The sequence below is a fragment of the Balearica regulorum genome, chromosome 3 (genome assembly GCF_011004875.1).
Source record: "Balearica regulorum gibbericeps isolate bBalReg1 chromosome 3, bBalReg1.pri, whole genome shotgun sequence".
Taxonomy (NCBI): Eukaryota; Metazoa; Chordata; class Aves; order Gruiformes; family Gruidae; genus Balearica; species Balearica regulorum.
This window is the reverse complement of record NC_046186.1, coordinates 88,511,024-88,531,752: the sequence shown is the minus strand read 5'-3', so window position 1 is coordinate 88,531,752 and position 20,729 is coordinate 88,511,024. Positions and strand designations below refer to the sequence as shown.

General features: G+C 42.8%; 2 protein-coding genes and 1 long non-coding RNA gene across 5 annotated transcripts in view; all 3 read left to right on the top strand.

Moving 5' to 3' along the window:
* Positions 1-1,530: 1,530 nt before the first annotated feature.
* On the top strand, positions 1,531-7,344 carry DPY30 (dpy-30 histone methyltransferase complex regulatory subunit). 2 transcript variants are annotated; one of them, XM_075748866.1, is made up of 5 exons: positions 1,531-1,658; positions 2,130-2,201; positions 2,285-2,332; positions 3,652-3,794; positions 7,055-7,344. In XM_075748866.1, exons 2-5 carry the CDS (start codon positions 2,166-2,168, stop codon positions 7,125-7,127), a joined length of 300 nt encoding a protein of 99 aa, XP_075604981.1. In that variant the 5' UTR covers positions 1,531-1,658; positions 2,130-2,165; the 3' UTR covers positions 7,128-7,344. The 2 variants fall into 2 exon arrangements, with proteins under 2 accessions (XP_075604981.1, XP_075604982.1); XM_075748867.1 differs by having other exon boundaries at positions 1,565-1,658; positions 2,098-2,201.
* Positions 7,345-11,967: 4,623 nt separating this feature from the next.
* On the top strand, positions 11,968-13,762 carry LOC142601058 (uncharacterized). Its single transcript, XR_012834622.1, has 2 exons — positions 11,968-11,999; positions 12,730-13,762. It is a non-coding gene; the product is annotated as an uncharacterized LOC142601058 (long non-coding RNA).
* A 1,365-nt stretch (positions 13,763-15,127) lies between these two features.
* MEMO1 (mediator of cell motility 1) overlaps positions 15,128-20,729 on the top strand; it is a 28,681-nt gene continuing 23,079 nt past the window's right edge. Inside the window, exon 1 of one of the 2 annotated variants that reach the window (XM_075748865.1) lies at positions 15,128-15,489. In XM_075748865.1, coding sequence (XP_075604980.1) covers positions 15,429-15,489 — 61 coding nt within the window. In that variant the 5' untranslated portion in view covers positions 15,128-15,428. The remainder of the gene's footprint in view (positions 15,490-20,729) is intronic. The other variant, XM_075748862.1, reaches the window with a different exon arrangement.

Below are 20,729 nucleotides of genomic sequence, written 5' to 3'. Positions count from 1 at the left end.
TTTAAGAAATTTTGGAATACCAAAGAAATTTCAGAAGCTTCAAGTAGTGTTAATATTGAGTAGCATTCAAAAACATCAAGTGAAATAAGACATATAACAGATTACCCATCTACAGTCTCTATGATCCATTTACTATCTAAAGTATCATCCCATTCCTGAGCAAAAGAGTAGAAAAGCTGGTGAAGGAATAAGTTGATTAATAAATTAAAGGACAGATTGGATGACAGTAGGAAGATGAATCTAAAACAATTCTGATTACTCAAATCTATTCAGTTACTTTTATTTAAAAAAAAAAAACAACTTAGAATGATACCTTTGAAATTTATGTGACTATATCACAGCAATAAAATATAGACTGATGCACTGGTAAACAATGCACCTATTAGGGGAATAACAACTGAAGCCAAAACACAGCTTCAGAAGTAGACATCAGTCAGGAATTGTGAGCAAATGATAATTGATTCTGTAGGTTGTCACTAAAAATGTTAAAAAAATAAAAAGGTTCTAAAGACCTTTTTAATCTACCAGCACAAATGATGTTACCAGACATAGAACTTAATTCCCAATGAAAAAAACAAAACAAAGAAATCAGGCATAGATATTCAAAACCTCATGCAATTTGTAACAGCATGACAACAAAGAAACAGATTTTTCATTTCTTGATAGCTTCAAGTCAAGACAGGATGATTAAAGCCAATCAATACATAGAGAAAGCTGAGCAGCTGCATTTTTCTTAACACAGAGACAACTAGCCAAAATTAATGGCAAACAGTCATTGTTTTGCAATCTGTACTCTACAAGGCTTTGAAAGGTTATTTCACTAACAAACCCCCCTTTTCAGTTCAAGGTTAGTTTCAGCAAAGTTATTTTGCATAAACATTGCAGTGAACTCCCCAGATGTCAAACTGCATTGATTATCAGTAAGTTTCTGTACCACAAAACCTTCAAGGGCCAGTGGCTTTCAAAGGCTTGTTTAAAGAACAGAAACATCCCACCGGTTTTAGTCCTGATAGGGCACCTATAAGTGGAATGGAATTACCTATTTGCTCCCCCACAACTGGCCTTAACCAATGCCCCTCGTGCTACACCTCAAAATAGTTAACAGAGCCCAGGACAGAGCCTCTGCTTCAATGAAGAAAATTACCCTTTAAAAAAAAAAAAAAAAAAAAAAAAAAAAAAAAAGCGCCTCACTCAGAATCGCTCGGTGTAGTGACAAGTACCTGATCAAACACCGACCAAGACCGGGGAGCCCCTGACAACAGCCCAGCGGCCACTGGCACCTCCCTCCCCTCAGCCGACGGCTGCTCTTTCTCTCGCTTTCTCGCGGTTGAAGAACCGCCGCGCGACCCGCACCGCCCAGCGAACCGCCTCCGCGCGCCCACCCGCCAATGGGAAGGGGGCTGAGAAGGGTGAAGGCCCCGCCCAGGGATGACATCTTTACCGGCCGCTCGAACTTGCCATCTGCAGTCTCCCTCCCCACAGGCCGGCTCTCGGGGTTGGGCGGGGCTTCGCCTTGCGCAGGCGTAGTTCGCCGGGGTTCGGTGGCGGCAACGCGACCGTTTCACTTACGTCAAAACAATTTACGACACCTCCGCTAGCGGCTCTGGTTGCTCTGGAGAGGTTCTCGGTGTCCTGCTCAGCCCCGGACCCACCGGCGGGTGAGAGCGGCGCGGAGGGATCGCCTCTTCCTCGCGGGGCTGTGGGAGCATGGCCGGGGGTCCGGTGGGGGGACTCGGGGCACTGGCGCTGTAATGCGGCGCGGCGGGCAGGCGTGCGGGGAAGGGACGGGACGGGACGGGAAGGGAAGGGAGGAGAGGGAGGGAGGGGTGTTTTCGCCTTCCCGCTGGCGCTCCCGGCCGGGCGGAGGAGTGGGCCGTCGCTGGGGGTCCTTGTTTAAATGACGAATGCCGTTTTTTCTAATCCCCATGCCGTTTTCTTCAGCGGACGTAACGCGAACCTTGAGGCGCTTCTCAATTCTGTATGCGGGGAAAAACGTGTGCAAGTTCGGCAGTAGGGGAGCACAGAGCAGCTCCCTGTGCTCTCTAGTAATTGTGCCTTAGTAACCAAGTGATGCAATATCACTTGTCTTCTTCTCAGCCTCCTGACCAATTTTTTTATTGCTTTCCAAGATTACTGTACGTCCAGGAAATTCCGCTTTTCAAATCATGGAGGCAGAACAGATTATGGAGGGACAGCCACAGGTATTGCGAGAAATGTTTTACGTGCATCATGCTACATGCATAAAAGAGCACTTCCACTTCGCTGACCATGTGTTATTTTACAGGTTCCAGAAAATCCCCATTCTGAATATGGCCTCACTGAAAATGTAGAGGTAACAAAGATTTTGTTGCTGTAAAGTACAGTGGAAGTTACATTCCCGATCAAAGGGAAAAATGTCCAGTCTTGAGTCTAACTTCAGCAAATGTCATGTTCCCAAGAAAGTTAGATGGAAACTGAACCAACAGATATTAGTCCCTTGCATAATTGTTAATTAATATATTTTCTGTTGTGTTGCTTCCACTATACTAAATAGTACTGAAGTAAATAATGAATCTTTTAATGAGATGGGTCTTTTTGGAAGTATGCTGTAATCCATTAATACATTATGCCACAAAAAGCCAGCCAGACTTTTATTACAGGGAGGGGAGTAGGAGGAGTTGATGAAAGATGGATTTCTGTGAAAGTATCAAAGGGAGGGATTCTTTTCATATTCTTGTAAATATAAATATTGGATTAGAATACTCCAAGCTATCTTTAATTATGCTGAGAAGGAATAGACACAATCCATTCTCTCCACTGTTGGTAACAACATGGGTTAGAACAATAACACTATGACATTTGTTTATTGTTCCTCATTAAAGAAAAGCCTTCAGTCTCCCTTCATTACAAGCTCCCACTCTATAAAAATCTTTTGCAGAAACTTTTCTTAAATGTCCTTTGAGACTCCTTTCCCTGATAACTGCTTGCCTGTATGCCTCAACTTCCACTCCAGAACTAGAACACATTGGATACATTGGTCCCATATCAGTAGATCGGTGTATGTTGTGTTGAATATATTTGGTTAATTGACAGTGGCAGGGTATCCTCTTTTAACTACAGTTAATGGTGTAAGATGATTCAGCGCTTTTTGACCAAAAGGCACCTGGAAGCATTTTTCATATGTTTTCTTTAAAGTGTCCATCTATGCTTTACTAGAGCAGGTCTCAAAGTGCTTGACTTTGTAACAGAGTCCCTTGTGTCAGACTTCACTTGAATTTCTAGTGCTTTTAGCATTTTGTGTTAGAAGTGAGTGCATGCAGGAACCATTTAATTGGGACCACTCTTGTTCGTAGTCATACCCATCACAATGGTGTAGAATTTAACTGTGAATGCAAAAGCAGAAATAACAATGATAGAGTTTGGGTGTCTTCTGTTTTGGAAAACTTAGGACTTCCTAATATCGTTTCCCCAAAACATAAGAATTTAACAGAAGGGTCCTCTGGATTGGATTTTTCTGCAAGGAAAAATACATGCTTAAATTTTATTACAAGATGTAAAGAAGTTATTGCCAGTTAATTGCAGAGAAATGGGTATTTTGTCTGCACTCACGCTTCAGAGCAGATATGGCTGCTATTACCAATGCTCATTCACTTTTTTTCCCCCCTACTTCAGAGGATAGTAGAAAATGAGAAGATAAATGCAGAGAAAACATCAAAGCAGAAGGTGGATCTTCAGTCGTTACCCACACGTGCCTACTTGGATCAGACAGTTGTACCTATCTTGCTACAGGGACTTGCTGTTCTTGCAAAAGAGAGGTAAGGTGCTTCAATGTTCCTTCTGTTCTTAGGACAAAAGTAGCTCCCAAACTTGGGTAGTATGTCACCTTTTCAGACCTCGCACACCAGACATGGTTTTGCTAGTTTGCTAGTTCTAAGAAAGTCATTACAGCAGGTTTATGAACCTATGAATTACTATGATTGACGGTGCAGGACATGTTCCTCACTTAGGTGCATATGGCATGGTAGGAGTTATTTATTGAATTTGTGATCTCCTAATGAGGTGTGATATTGCAAAGGTTTTGGAGGGAAAAAATATATTTTTTAATTAATTTTATCACGTAATTCACCTTATAGAAGCAAGGCAAGAAGTTGTTCTAGTTTTGAACAAGATTTTCATAGTGTGGTATAAAGAATTCTGCTTGCCATTTAAAAGAAAGACAAATTGTGCCTGATGTTCGTCTTTGTTGGAGATTAAAACACTTTCTAAAGGATGAGGCTGACCCTGTACTGTCAACGCAGTAAGAAGCAAACTGATAATTTATCCTTTCAGTGAAGATTATGCTGTGAAGGTGTCCTGAATCTCTTATCAGTCAATGTTGCAGGGTATTCTTCAATAATAGCAAACAGTTCGTCATCTTATACAAATTAATTTGTAGCCTTTTGGTGTATCCGAACTATTGGTGAGTCATACTGCATGTAAACCATTTCTCAATTTTGCTGAAATAGCATTATGAAAAGCTGGTATGGATGACCATAATCACGTTGCGGTACCTACAGCCAGAACAACCATCACCAGTGCCTTAACCTCAAAAGGAGTTGTGAATTAGAACTGTATTGTACAGATAGCTAATTAGGCAAAAGAGCACCTAGGAAGGTACACCTGAGCAGCGTGCAGATCTTCAGTTGACATCTGCGGGAGTTCTGCTGCAGGCTGTAAAACACAGCCAGAGGTGGATATCCCACACTTAAAGTCTGGTTACTTGTGTTACAAAATTTTTTTTTTCCCCTTTGGTCTTTTCTGTTTTTTTAAGTTCTATCTTCACTATAGAAGGAGCTGGTTTTTATGGGAACTTATCACAGGAGTGAAATTGGAAGAGGCTGCGGAACGTATAGGAAAAAAACTAACAGTATCAAACTGCCAAGGTCAAATTGGCTATTCATTTGAGCATATTAAAACCTCAGGGGTGACAAAGCTGAACTACCAGTTCTGCTGTATAATCTTCTGCTTAAAATTGAGCTGGAAAGTAACTAGTGGATGCTAATTTCTTTTTCTAAGGAATAGGGAGATGTTCAGGGAACAGCCCAGTATATCTGATGGCTACGTCTGGAATTTAGTAGAAATTATCATCCAGGATAGTGAGCATATGGATAAATGTTGTATTTGGGAGGAGTCAGCACAACTTTTGTCAGGATTTGTAAGTCTCTTGGAGCTCACTGACGGAGTCAATGAGCACACACAAACACAAATCTAGATGATACAGTCCGCTTAAATTTCCAAAAGGCTTCTGGCACAGTCTTTCACTAAAGGCTTTTTAAAAGAGTAAGTTGCTGTGGGATTAAAGGAAGAGCCTTTATACGGACAAGGAACTGGTTGGAAGATATGAGATAGAGGGTAGAAGTAAATGGTGAAATGAGCTCACCGCCAGAATCCTAGAAAGGATCATTTATAACTATTTGAAAATGTGGCTGACAAAATGTGTTCATGATACTGAGTTTTTATGAATAGGTTGGGGTTTTTTATCTTTTGTTTTCTCTTGAGTTTGAGTTGTGTTTTGTTTGGTTTTTTTTTTAAATCAATTGTAAATAATTGTACAGGAACTTCATAAATTTGATGTGAAACTATGGATGATTGCTATGCAAAATTGAATCTCTGGGGAAAAAAAAAGGAAAAATTGAATACAAATAAACAGAAAATTATGCACCTAGGAAAGTAATAAATACCCTAATGCTAGTGACAAGATGATACATTCAGAGTTGACGAAAAATACCTTTAAACTGTTAAATGTATATGTCAGTGTATTGCTGAATGAAAAATCAATTCTGAATGGTAAGACTTAGAAATTGGTGGGGTAAAAACAAGCATAATGTCACTATTTAAATGTGTAGTATTCTTGTATTTTGAATATTGCAATTCCAGTTCCTCTCTATTCTGGTAGAATGTGAAGAAGTAAGAAGAGTGACAAGGTGGTCAGAAGTATGGAATACTATCTGTATAGGGAGTGACTGAATAGGTGATACTTCGACGTGGAAAAGAGATTTCTGAGAGAACATACTAGGAATCTGTTAAATCATTAATAACATGGAGATACTACATTGGGATGGATTGTTTATTATCTGTTCTGATATGGTAATCAAAGTAAGCTAGGAGGTAGAAAATTCTTAATGAACAAAAGGAGATGATCCTTCATGGGTCACATAATTTAGGTATATAACTTGCATCAGGTTGAGGATAATAACATTTTATTTGGACTCAAGGAGCAACTAGTCAAAGTCGCAGAGGATCCACCAGGACTTAAAAGTGCTAGCTCAGGAAGCTGGTTAACTGTGCGTGCTTGGAGGCCAAAAAGATGGTCCAGAGAAGTATCTCTGCGCACATCTTCCATTCTTTACGCTCTTTGTAGGCATACTTGCTCACTACCTGGACCTTTGGTCTGACTCAGTGTGGAATAAGTAAGCATGCCATTTATTCTACAGGCAGAGTCTAGCTTAGCAGCATTCATGCACTGTAGCTGAAGGAGCATTTAAAATAAATTTACCGGCTAAGGCCAGCAATCAAAAGTGTGCATTATTGACTACTTGCAAATTACAGCACTCTTCAACATTGAGGGTTTTGGTGTGTTCATTTAAAAAGAAACAGCAGCTACCAGAAACTATGAAAACAGCTCTACTACTGAAGCTACAGAATGACCATTTGAGGAAAATGAAGCAAGAAAGCACTGACAGATTAAATTTCACTTTATATTGCATGAGTTAAAAAAATAGGCAAATGCATGTAACTTCCAATGATGTACATGCAGTATTTATGCTTACGGAGTATACCCTGGTTCTAGGCATGTAACTGTTTTAGCAATTTAGTAACATTGAACCAACAGTGACAGAGACTCATTAAAAACTTACTCATGAGACATAAACTGGAAATTTACAGGGTAACTCTAGGTAGTTGGTCATCCCCAAATCAATGCTTGTAAGCATTTAGGAGGAGTAACGTGGCTTTTCAGGGAAGGTGATTAGTTCTTCAGCTACCTAATTTCATATAACAAAAAATAATTGCTTTTGATTTACTTTTTTCTTTACAGACCGCCAAATCCCATTGAATTTCTAGCAGCATATCTTTTAAAAAACAAGTCACAATTTGAGGACCGTAATTAACTCCATAAAAATGAGGACAATTTGGCTGCTAGACTGAAACGCTCATTTGCCGCAATTTGTTTTCTGCTGTAAAAATTCTTTGGAACCATGTTGTTGTCTTTCTTAATCGCACAATTTGCTTTACCTTTTGAGTTATTTAATAAAGAACACTTTACATTTGTTCACTTGTTTTAAACTAGCTATTAAGAGACTTTCAAAATAAAGTACTGAAACTGCACTACTGATGAGGAAAGTCTGGATAATTCTGTGGCGCTATATCACCTGAATGCATGAAACAAAGGGGAGTAATTTATTATGGGAATCACGTGAGTGATAATGTTGATTTTTATATAGCACCTTTCACATGTAAGGTACATGAACATAAGGCAAATGAATTAAGAGCAGTTACAGTTTATTTTGAGGATGGATTAAGTAGAGAGGGGAGATCTTGCTTCAGAACACCAGGAAAAGGGTTTAGTTAAAACAGACAATTAGGTTCAGCAGCTGAACAGATCACCTGCACACAGCGTCCAAACATTTCTGCTATCTACATGAAATGAGCTGTGCTGTTCAGCATTTGTCATCGATGTCTTGTGGCTGGTGTGCTGGATTCAACTGAAACACAGAATAAAGTTTGAAGGGACTTAAAAAGGTTCTGTAATTTAGTCCTCTGTACTGTTACCCCCCCAGTTGGAACATACCTATCAAAAATAATCCTGATCTACCCAGTAAAATACTGAGTCTTCTGATATTTTTTTCCTTTTAAGGTTTACTAACACCTCTTTTTGTTATTCCTATTCTTAACATCTTTGTCTGACGCCTTCTTGTTTATTTTTTCCTGTAGTCTACTCAGTAGGGGTAAAGGCCACAGACCTCAAGGTACAATATAAGAAGCTGCAACAGAAGACTAGGGATCAGAAGAAAAAGATGAAGACAGTAAACAACATGTGAAAAAATACTAGCAAAGCTCTGAAAACATGAATATTGTAGCTGGAGAACTGGCTCACAAGGTTATTGGTAATGTGTACAGGGACTAGACACAGCCTTTAGAATTCCCATTTTTGTTTTCTGAAACTTGTTAAAAGGAGCATAATCAATGTTGTTTACTAGCACTGAATACTGGAATCTAGATTAAGTATAGCCTAGTTTTTAATAGAGTGGGAGACCAACCATAATTTGTTTGACTGTCACAGAAATGGTAAATTTGGCTTTCAAGAGTTGCTCAATTAATCAAAATCCTAAATTTTTATTCAAAGAGACTTCAGTATTGCCATCTTAACATTTCCATCTCCATTCTGGGTTTCCTATTTAATTGTTTTAACATAGCAAGCAGTTAAAGCCTTGTAAATTAAATGTTGCTGCAAGGGTTGAATTTTTTTCTGTGCAAGATTAAAGGCTACATAATTTTTCTTGTAATTATGCATAAATTCACAAAAAGAGAGACTTAGGACTCTCAGGTGGCCCAATGCACAAATATTTTCCCTTAATTCTCTTGACAGCTAGATGACTTTCCTATGGTAATCTGAAAATTTGTTGGTTTTAACATAGCATTGTTTCTTTAATAGCTTAGATACATGGATGTAAGAGTGGCCAGAAAATAGATCCTTCAGAGGAAGAACTTAACTTTTCAATTATCTGCTAACTTACAGGGGCTGGAATGAGATCTGGCTGTTACGCCTAGTAGGAAGGCTCTCAATATTTTACATACTTCTTAATATGCTAAGAGGGAAACATTGAATTAGTGTAGTTCAAGAGCAGTAAGATTGGGGAACAAAAAAAAAAAAAAAGGAAAAAAACCCTGCAAACCCAAACCCTAGCCTAAAAAGCTCTATTTTGGAAAACATACAGAAATTGTGGAGTGAGATTACTAATTCTATTGTGTTGTAGTGAGCACAGTCTCCATCAAACACTGACACTTGAAAAAGACACTGAAAGGATTTTAACAACAGTGTTTTGACTTTCTAGAATGAATAATAACATTTAAGTGAAGACAAGCAGACACCATAACGACTTGGTACTGCTATTTTTATTGCTAAAGCAGCATTCCAAGGTTTCATCCATAGTGACAATATCACAAGATTGTAAGAATTGTTACATGTGAAAAAAAAATCTATGTTGATCCTCAATTTCTATGCTGAGAATTTGTGCAAGACCATACAAAAAGAAGCAGCTCAACTATTAATCTTCCCTAGACAGAGCAATTTTCCTATAATACATCACCATGCCTGAATTCAGAATACAATCAGGTTCCTCATCTTACAGTAACACCCCGCAAACAGCTGCACAAAAGCTTGTAAACACACTGGCTTTCTGCACAGCTCTTGCATCAACCTCGAATCTCAAAGCATGAGTACCAGTCTTAAGGTGAGCTGTCCCTGCCAGCAGCATGCCACCTACTCGGCTGTTGGTGCTGCTGTTTGGTACGCGGTTTCACCTGCTGTTGTCTTCCCATCTAGGCTAGTTCAAGAGAATGAAAAAGCCAGGTTCACAGAGTGATGATGTCAGAAGATTCCAGCTTCCTCCAAGAAAATAAGTTGAAATGTTACTAGCAGCCATGAACTCACCAGCTCTAAAAAATAAATTTTAGTGATTCTTGCAAGGGTATGAAAAGTCAACAAGAAAAGTGCAACCATATTCCTTTCCTTGTTAAATTGGCTTCACCAGTTAGGATCTGCTGCATGGAGAATACTCTGTAATGGGAAGAAGATAGCAAGTTACTGTGTGAATAATCAGATCTGAATAATCCAGTTCTCAAAGTTAGTGAAGTAGTGATAAAGTCCAAATTTTCAAAGCATTTATTTGTTTTAAACTCTTCCCCTACAAAACAATGAAAATTCTGTGAAGAGCCTTGACAGATGCTTGCTATCTCAATTTAATCCAGAAAGAAAGAAGTACTATTTTTCCACAGGAAACACCAGTTCTGAGGCCTTCAAGAAAAATGTATTTAGTTTTGAAGTACAAAATAAAACCCAAGTGATATTACATTTATAAAATGAGGAACTTATCAATACAATGGAGAATAGTTGTAAGGGGCTACAGGTTATTGATAGATGTAGAGTAAAAGCTTGAAGAAAAATGAAAATGGCAGTTTTAGATGTATGACAGACTACTGCTAAGTACCTGAAAGCCATTATCTCTTCAGTCTTGAACAATTATTTTTCAGTTTTCTCCACACTAGACTAGGTAACCAAGTCAGTATATGCTCTGAAGGGCAAAAAAATTAAGCAGAAAATTAACCCCAATACGTGGTTAACACCACAGCATACCTTTCAAGATGACTATTTTAGATCTGATATCCAGAAGTTACTATTCAGTAACTGAAAGAATTATGTATGACTCATATGCAGTATTTTGAAGCCTGCCTTTTTAAATGCTTCCACTGAGAACATTATCTTTTACCTTGAAGGGGACAGTGACAGACAAAAGGATTTCCCACTAAAAGCAATTCTGATCACAGGGTTCTACATCCTCATATTCTGAAGCCTTTTACCACTTAAAAATACAGTGTGACTTGCCAAATTTTTTTTTTTTTTTTAAATCTCTGATTTATCAAGGACTTTCTCCAAAATCGGTACAGCCTCTGAACTATGCATTTTATTTTCTGAAGTGCTGTTGCTATTATAAATGCCGTCTGATCAAAAGAAATTCTCGCTCCCCATCAAACTTTCTGGAAATAAAATAGCTGCTTTCAAACAAATGAAAAATCTGAAAAATTCTGAGATACAAGCAGTTGAAACCAGTAGGTTGGAAACACATGAGAAGAATCCCTATGCCTACCATGCTTGACAGAATATGGGTTTTGATTTATTCTTACCATTGTACTAATTACGTAACAAATTATTCTTAGCAAAGCCCTAGCTTGCATTCCCTATTCTATTTCACAGTCTGAATTAATTTTAAGAGTGACTATGCAGCCTAGACCACAGAACTACAGAATGCCAGCTGTTACAGAAAGAGGTATTTTACCATGATGAAAAAAGTATCATCAGCACTGCTTCTGCCAATGTTCACTGCTCAAATACAGATTTAAGCGAGGACTTAAAATATAAATGCTGTGTGAATAACTACAGGGCAGTCTACAGCAGTGCTAGTGCAACACTGACTAGGAATGTGTCATACTCCTCTTCCTAACATGTTTTTATCTCTCCTCTCAAAGTTTGTTTTGCTATTGTGCATAATAAACCAGTTTTCTGGGAGCAGCATAAATTGATAAAAGGTTGCTGGATGGTTGAGAAGTATCTCCTGGAGAGCATATGGCCTTTCTTTTGCTCTGGTGTACATTGAGGTATTTACAAGATGGATAATTACCCACTGATACTATCTCAGATGCTATTATACAGGAAGTGGAGATATTTCCCTTGTAAGGAGTATGAAGTTGGGGGGGGGGGGCTGCTTTTAACAGTAGATGGAAGGACTGCTATGAACAGCAGGTTGCTCAGATGGAGAATGACAGATTGTAAAGAGAAAAACCTAGAATAACAGCAGCAGTGAACAACTTCCCGAGAAGGGAGGAGATCAGAAGTGGACACTGTGAAAAGCACGATAGGAAAGAAGGCAAAATAAACCATGTGCAAGAGGATGACAAGAGAAAAAAACCAAGAAAGGAACAGACCTTGAAAGCTGGGCCAGCTGAAGACGTGTGCCACCCAAGCTGGGCACAGGATGTTACTCAAGGAATACTGCATGCCAAGGGCACACCAACTGGCAAGTCACTCTTGCCACAATCTGCCTTCATGCTTTTCTTCCAGGTAAGGAACAAACTGCCTGCGGACATACATGTGCAGCAGTGGTCCGTGCTTCAAGGGTATGCTGACTTGGGGGATCTGTCCGTGCATTGTGTCAACCCTCCCCTGCACCTCGGGGAAAAATGACTGAAATAATAGCTCCAAACAGGTAAGTGCTCCTGTTACTTCTCTCTGTACAAACAGCACTCAGGATTACAGACAAAGCAGGAGGATCTCCTAACCTCACCTATGCTTCACAGCATTTGCACTGAAAGCTAAGCCCAGTTTCTCAGCTTGTGACTACAACACTTCCATACCTCCATGTCCTCAGCACCAGGAAGCCCAGCACCACCATGTTCTATTTAACTGAAGACCTGCCTGCTTTTCTGTTTGTACCTCTTTCACTTACGTGATGTGGTACTGAGGGAGCACGTCACCAGGCCTTAAACAAAGAAACAATCCATGATGAGGAGGCGATAGTTAGAAGTTTAAAAAGAGGAACCCACAAATCACTAAATGCTGCTCAGTGGTATTATGTCCAGCTGTGACAGGGAGCAAAGGAAAAAATCCTACTGTCACCCTTGTCAGTGGAAACAGCAGAAATTCCTCCTGTAGTACTATGGATGACAAACTTTGGCAGAACAGGCAGAAACTGAGAAGGATGTCCTCCAGCTTCACTGGGCTCTGGATTGAGAATGCTAGTGGATAACACAGGAGGACAGAGACTCACTGGAAAACAGGTTGTCACAGTGTTTGTGGCACGTGCCACATCTAAGGATTAGCAAAAAAGCCTGTGCTTTCTATGACCTGCTTACACTGAGCTGCAGTTGTCCATCTGCATCTATCTATACAGATATTATGTTCACATTACATAAAGTAAAAACTTCATCCTAATCTAGGTGAGGAAAAACTCCACACAAGCAAAGGTTAATGAGGAAAGCAAGGAAGAAGGAAATGTAAAAAGGAAGCACAAGGAGAAAAGGGGTCCAGCAGCAACAAGAGAAAAAGAAATACATTTAAGAAATTTTAAAAGGCAAGCTGAAGAGCAAAAAACCCACTACATAAAGAAAGGTAGTAAATCCAGAAGAAAATACTTATTAAATGTTTTTACTCATTAAACCATCTAGATTACCACTTGGAAGTTCTTATATTTTATTTTCATCGGAATGAAAGTGCTTACAGAAGATGGAAACACTTCCTCTAAATGGAAGAAAGGAATACCAGATAATTAAAAATTATTTTAACCTCCAATTCCTCTAAGATGTTCCTCCTAGAAGCTTCCTCTAACTGTTATTGATGGATTGCGGGACAATGGTGCATCAAAAACTTGAACTATACGCTGGCATGACCTTTTTTTAAGTATATAATCACAACATTTATTTTTCTCCATGGAGTAAAATTTATCTTCTGCTGCATTTAGTTAACTTTATTGAAGGATTAGCAGTCAGTTCAGGAACTATTCCCAGTACTGAAGTTTATGTAAAAGATTTGAGAGTTATAAATGGGTATCACAACTGCCAATATACTTTTATGTTAGGCACGATAATTCTTCTAGTCTATGCAGCAGTTATAATCCACATTAACCTTTTTAAACACACTATTTGTAAAATAACAACAGAATACTATAAGGACAGATAGAGCAGCAAAGGCTACATAAAACATTTAGACGTTTGCTGGGATAGTCAGGTCCCATTTCCTCATGACAACCTATTAAAAATATTATTAATTGGAGACTCTGGTCCTTATCGCCCCTCAGCTGCATTGGGAGGCTAGCGTTATGGTTGCAGAGGAGGATCCTCACTGATAAAAATGACATCAGCCATATCTCTGCAGCACGAGCCTTTTTGATCTTCAAGACATCCTGCAAACAATACCTTTGTGTCACCCGTTTCCTTTGTTTCACTGTTTTAAAAAATAAAATAACAAAAGCTCTGTGTTTTGCATGCATTTATAACTGGCTGGAGGACTTTCCAAAGACTAAAATGACATAAGGGGGAGAAGGAGAATGTGTTTTCTGACCTGGCCCATACGTTTTCCACCTCACAAAGCATCAGTCTGCCTTAACACCTTAATGGCTGCAGCCCCTCATCTCTCCTGTCCTGGCTTCCCTCTCTCCTGGTTGCATCTCACACGTCAGTGGCTAAAATGGCTTTTCCCTTCCCCCCTTTTGTACTGGCCATACTCCCCGTTCCAGTTCTGCCTTAATAGCTATTTTGAGCTATACTTAATGTCTCCATGGCAGCAGTCTATTCACTAAGCTAATAACAACAACAAAAAAAAATTAGAGAGGTGGGGAAGGATTAAGCTGTGAAAAATTGGAGACTTCAACACAAACGTACTCCGAGAGCGATCGCTGCACGCCACGGTACCAAGGACGTAACGGTACGGGCAGGGAGGCGCAGGAAGGGAACTCTGCGAGCTCGGAAACACGGAGCTTCAGCCCAGCAAAACTGCCCGTTCCCTCAGCCCGAAACCGCTGCCTTTGGGAAACGATGCTCTGTCCCCGGTACCCTCAAAATCCGAACTGTTCCCACAGCCCGTACCGGGGATGGGTGAAGCGGAGGAGGCACCGGAGGCTGCACTGCGATCTCCTCACAGCAAGGGGGCAACCCCAGGCATCAGAAAGCGCCGCTTCTCTCCCGAGGGCACCGCTCACCCTCACCTCCTGCCCCGGCCTGTGAGACAGGGCCCCGCCACGCCGCGCCGGAGGGGGCTCCAGCAGCCGGAGGCGCATTCCGCGCCCCTTGGCCGCACCCTGACCCGCCGAGGCGGAGGGACGGGGGGCGCGGAGGGGGCCCGCCGGCCGCGCGCCCCTAACGGCGGCGTCACGCGAGGGTAACCGCCACCGCCCCGCTGCGACCCGGGGCGGGGGAGGGAGGGGGGCGTGGGGCGGAGCTCCCCCTCGGTCCCCGCTCGCCCCCCCCCCCCACCAACCAGCCTCCCCTCATCTGACCTGCGCTCGTAATCTTCCCTTCCACCACGGAGACACAGACCCGCCAATCAGCGAGGCCAGAAGCGATCGCCACGGCAACGCGGCCGGCCAATCCGAGGGGGATTCTCCTTCCGAACCCCGCCTTCTTCTCCCCTCCCCCACGAGGCGGCACCGTTCCATTCCGGGCTTGTCAAAGCGGTGGGCGGGAACGGCGAGGGAGAGCGGCCAATGGCGACGAGGCTTTTGCTTTCGTGCCCAATGGGGGAGCGGCGCCTGTGCGGCCTCTAGTCCACGGGAGCCGAGCCGGGCCAAACCCAGTTGCTGCCGCGGCCTCCTTCTCTTCGCGTCCCCCCACCTGCCAGCGCGGAGTTGGCGGCGGCCTCGGGCTTTGTCCCCGTGCCCCCCCACCGCGCCGCCCCCCGCGGGGCGACCGCCTGCGGCCGAGCCCGGCACCGCGCTCCCGGCCCGCGCCGCCCCGCCCGCCGCCTCCGCGCGCCCCCCTCCCGCTCGCCGCCCGCCCGCCCGCCCGGAGGCGCCGCCGGCAGCGCCGCCTCCGCCCGCGGGGCCCGGGCCGTGCCGGGGGAGGAGGGGGAGCAGCGCCGCCGCCGCGGCCGGGCCCGTCCCCCACCGCCTCCCCCGAACACCATAGGCGGCTCCGGCACCAAGATGTCCAACCGGGTGCTCTGCCGGGAGGCCAGCCACGCCGGCAGCTGGTACACAGCCTCAGGTACCGGCGCCGCGGCCCGCAGCGCCGCGGGGGGCGGGGGCTGAATCAGCACTTTCCGCCGCCGGGGCCGCGGCCGGGGCCGATACCGGGCGCGGGGAGGGGCCGCGGGCCCCGCCCCCGCCGGCGCGGCCGGCACATGGCGGGCGAGGGGGGTGCCGGGGACCGCGGCCTTCCCGGGCCCGCTGAGCGGGTGGGGGCCTGGGCGGCTGCCGGCGGAGAGCGGCCCGGGAGGCCGGTGGGGCGGGCAGAGCCGGGGAGGGGGTGCCGCTGTGCCTCCGGTGGCCGTAGCGTGTCTCTCGGGGAACTGAGCTCGCCTCACATGCCTGCCGCCGCTGGCCCCTCCCGCCCTGCCCTGCCCGGGAGCGTGCACCGGGGCTGCGGCGCCTCTCGCCCGGCCCCGCGCCTGCCCTCGCCGGAAAGCCGGTGTCTGAGCGCGGCCAGGGCTAGCCCGGTCCCCGCGGGTGTTGGTGTGTGCCTGTCCCCGCTGTAGAGACGCGCGTTGCTGCAACTTCGTGTCTGAAGGCGGCGGTGGTAGAGCCAGCCTGGGTGTTGTGCCTCGTACCGAATATTGCACTGAATCGGTGTAATAACACGAACGGATTTCGGTATTTTGGAGTGTTCTTGTGTTGGTGGTTGGTTGGTTTTTCTCAGGGGAAAAAAAAAAAACCAACAATACAGGGTGCCTGGGGTGTTTTTGCAGGGCTAGGAAGCAGGTGATGAGGTAGGGGGAATCGAGGTTTATTTCACTTCTTGTAGTCCAAGATGAGCTTCTGTCTCTTCTTCCAGAGTGCTTTCTCTATTAGTAGTGAAAAGTTATAAAGCAGTAGTACAGAATGGGCTCTGTCCATTTTTAAAATGTAGTATTTGCAGGAAAAGAATAGGGGAAAGATATGGTGTGTTGGAGGGAAGACTGCTGCTCCCCTCGCCCCCCCCAAAAAAAAAAGACAGAAACCTGTAATAACGGTTTGATAGCATGTAGGTTTGGAAAGACGTTTTGTTGGCTTTTAGGGTAGAACTGCTGTTGTGGATAGGATGCACGTTTGTGTATTCAGAGCTGTTAATGAGGAGAGATGTTTGTAAGAGATGGTCTTTTACTGGTCTCGGGAGTAAAGATCATTACAAAACTGCAGGCGAACAAGCGTAGATGAACAAGAGGCTGTGGTAAAGAATAGTTCAGAGGGAGGGGAGTGATACAATTAAAAAAATAAGAGGCATTCAGGATCCTAAACTGATGTTTAAGAAGAATTAGATGTGAAAAGTCATACACTTCTATTGGCTATAATAGGTGCAATTTTCCTTCTCCTCCACAAATTGATGAACAAGGTATGAGGCAAAAATTGAACGAGAAGAAAAGAAATACCGGGGTGAGGGTAGCACAGGAAGAGGCAGATTGTGAGATAAGTAGCTGGGCTTCAAATGGTGGGTAGGCAGTTTCCAGACAACAATAGAGGATGAGTGGTTTCCTTCCTAGTTTAATATTCCAAACAGAACTGTTGTGTCCATTACAACCTGATCTCAAATCTTCATCCGGCATCGATACTTTGCAATTACAGTTTCTCTAATTGTCTAAAAAGGTAGGTAGTACTTTCCTTACAGAAAGCAAACAAAATGATGTCAAAGGTATAGATTTAAACACATGCAAAAACATCAAAGCCTTGAAGCTTTGTGGTAACACTTCCCAACTTGCTTGTGCTATTTATATTTTCATTTATGAATAAGGCAGAACATTCATTTGCGATGTGGAATGGCTAGATGACCTTACACATGAATTTTGTAGTTTGCTTGATATTGGGCTTCATACCAAGTTACTGTTGGATACTTCCAAATAAGAATTTTTTTTTTTTCATAATTAATTCAAGAGGCACGGATGCTGTGTTTTGGCTGTTTTCTTTTCTATAAAAATTCAGTGCATAATTTTGTTAGATTACACCCTGGTAAGTCTGTACAACTAGTTAGGCCAGTACTACTTGTCTGTAATAGGACATCCAAAAGCACATTGCTCCCGTTGCTTTTGGGCAGCCCTCTGGGTGTTGCTTATTGAGGTGTGGGATGGTTGGCCAGATACTTACACTGCCTGAAAAAAACCCAAACTGAATCATGTTGTAACTAGTTATGGTGAGTGTACCTCTGACAAGTTAAATTGTAACTGTTACAGTGTGTGTGGTGGGGTAAGCCCCTGATGTTGCATAGGCTGGAGTTTTGGGAAGTGGGTTTTGTTTTTCCTATGTAGGGTTTTCCTTAAACAAGGAAAGGGCATGATTTATGTCTCTTCCTTTAGAACTATCTTGTGCTGTTTACGTAGGGTATGTGAGAGCAGGAATTCTCCCTGTTCAGCAAGACAGGGACTACCCATTATTTGCAGCTTGAAAACTAATTTTTGTGTGCCATCTAGGAGAGTCCATCAAAACTCAAAACACATGGGGACCAAGAGTGAATGTGTTTGTCGTAGCCTTAACTTAAAATCTTCCTGTATTTTAGGCTAAACTCACATGTGAATTACTGTTTCAAACTTGTAACATAGGCTCGTTTCCTCAGCTGTACTATTTGAAGAAAGTCTGGATTTTACCATGTGATTTCAACCTGCATAGCTTCAAGGATGGAGCTGAGGCAGGGATTAGAGTTTGAATTGTGATAGTTCTTCTGTGCATTCCTGCAATTCTCTGGGGATTGTATTGTCAAGTCCTCCTACCTACTCTCTTTGTGCTTACCGTCTCGGCCCAGAAGCGATTTGCAGGGTTTATATATAAACTGGTTAGCATTTAAGCTTCCCATTTCCTGAAACCGGCTGTCTTTCTACAGAGCTGAGTATGATTACACAGGGCAAGTGGATGCCCTGGAAACCCTCATCCTGCTCCATAGTTAATATGACTGAGTTAATATTCTCTACCTGTCCGAAAGGTCAATGAGAAGCATGATTATTGAAGGATATGTTTGAAATCATTGCATCTGAAAGCATTTTTAAGAGGCTGTGTGAGGATGACATCAGTTAAATGGCAGTTTATCCCAAGGTGCCTGGTACCTGAGGGTAAAACATCAACAAAACATCCAGGATAATGCATGGGATCCTGGATCATGGGGGATTCACTGCAAAAGTACAGCATCCGTCGCCATGCTTAAAAAAATTGTATCTGCAAGACCTGGGTGTAAAAGTCAGCCCTAGGAAAGAAGGGCCAAAGTTGGCTGAGAGAGAAGAGGACAAAAGATAGGTTCAGAATGCAAACCAGCTTTTGTGGCCAGAGGATATCCTTGAACTGGATTGGCTGGTTCCTCTGCGCTCCAGGAGTGGAAGCAATATCAGAAATGAAGCCACAACCAAGTAAGAGGCAGCTAGTACTCTTCACGGACGGTCAATGTACTGTATTTAAGAGGGTTTAGAAGAAATGCCACTTCTTGTTTTTAGAGACTGCTCATTTCTGTGGAGCATCAATTACTTCAGCTGAAAGTAGATCCTCGTTCCTCTATTTTCTCCAGCTGTGGGATATGCCCTGCTTAGGTTCTGCCTTGGAAAGTATACACATGTACTACGTTCTAGTGTGAATACAGCACCTAATTGTATGATGCTAATTAACTTTTTAGAGCAAGTGAGACTGGCTGCTTAATTATGCATGTTCAGGCATGTTCAGATGTTAGAATGTCATATCTAACTATAAGTAAACACCTTTGTGGTTATTAGAGGGAAAGTGAGGTCCCAGACAGAAAGCTCACTGCTTCCTACTCGATGAAGCTGGGAAGGAGGACGGGGAGGGGAAGTGTTAGCATTTAACTTTCCATGTATTCTTCATCCATAATATGCAGTTGTAAAGAAAAAATTAAAAAGCAAGTTCCTTAATAAGTTTCTGCAGTTGAGTTCAGTATGAAAAAAATGACCAAAACTATGATCGTATCTTCTCCTCTAGAATTCTTGGTGTGGGGCAGTTCATGTTTGTTCCACATCAGTCTGTGTGGCATCTTAATGGACTTTAGATGTGGACCTGTGGAACGTTTGTCCGGCAGCAAACTAACAATGAGGTCTGTCTGGTCAGTTGTTCCTCCTCCTACTTAGCAGCATCACTGAATATGGGAAGCTTTACAGGTGAGCTTCCAAACTGAAATTAGAGCTATGACCATTGTTGATAGTAGGCCACTGGTCTAAATAACCTACTTTTTTTCACTTGCAGACCTTGATCTGAATGTCTGCTTTAAAAAAAGGAAAAAATGCTACTTATCATGCCATTGCTTCTGTGGACTAGCAACCTAGTGTATTGTGGCCACTAAAATCACTTGCAAAAATGAGATAAAGGCATACCATGTAAATAAAAGTATCACCCTGTTGCACTGCTGTCATGTAGATTGTTTTTTTTAAAAAAAAAAAAAAATCACTGTTGTGTGGTGACAAATATTACACTCTGATTTATTTTTGGAAGGCAGTCCCATTCCTGCTGGGTTAATTCAGCCACCTAGTGTCCAGACGTCTTGAGAAATTGATTTTGACCAGCAGGGGGAAGGGAAAGATTAAGAACAACTGGAAGCAAAAATGGCATAATTTTCCATGATTTTGAATGCAGGACAGATGCATTCCTAGATACCAAAGGAGCAGCTGAAATATAATGGGAATGACACGCTATCCTGAGCACAGACTATTTGCAGGACAGGGTGTGGATGTTCTCCCTGATCTACCCCTCCATGTGAGTAGGTTCTGTAAGTGCTGGGCAGTTCTGTGGGGAATTAATCCGTACATTCCTGAAATGAAAATAAACATGAGTGTACGTGCATCTTTTTTCCTGTATAGGCTGCCATTACAAGTGAGATGTCACATATTAGGGTGCTTAACATGGTTTATTCACTGGCAGCTGGCCTGCCTTGTCTGGCTCCTGGAAGTGCTAATTGAATACTGTACCACTCTTTATAACAGTGTTTGCTAAGTCTTCTTGTCTCAATTTTTCCCCAGTCAGTGGCCTGCTGATACAGACAAAACACAAAAGGCTTTTACTAAGCTATTCCGAATCATGTGAGGTAAAATTGTGTTGGGAGTGTGTGTGAATAATGATACTACATGATCTGAAACATGCCCTGCAAAACTAGTTCGTCATTGTATTAGGTATGGCTTATTTCTCTGTTTTCTTTGACCAAGCCATAGTAGTCAGAGGTGTGCTTTCTGATAGCGTACACCAAGTCGCTTGAACTAGGAGAACCTTAATTTTCATACAGTTATTGATGCAAATGTGAGTTGGCAGAGTAATTGCTGAGTTGACTTGAGAGGC

Bases quoted from the DNA above. Each gene is read 5' to 3' on its own strand.
- DPY30 (XM_075748866.1), top strand. From the start codon at position 2,166: ATGGAGGCAGAACAGATTATGGAGGGACAGCCACAG. The intron at 2,202-2,284 runs GTATTGCGAGAA...GTTATTTTACAG, and splicing joins TTATGGAGGGACAGCCACAG to GTTCCAGAAAATCCCCATTC. The intron at 2,333-3,651 runs GTAACAAAGATT...CCCCTACTTCAG, and splicing joins GCCTCACTGAAAATGTAGAG to AGGATAGTAGAAAATGAGAA.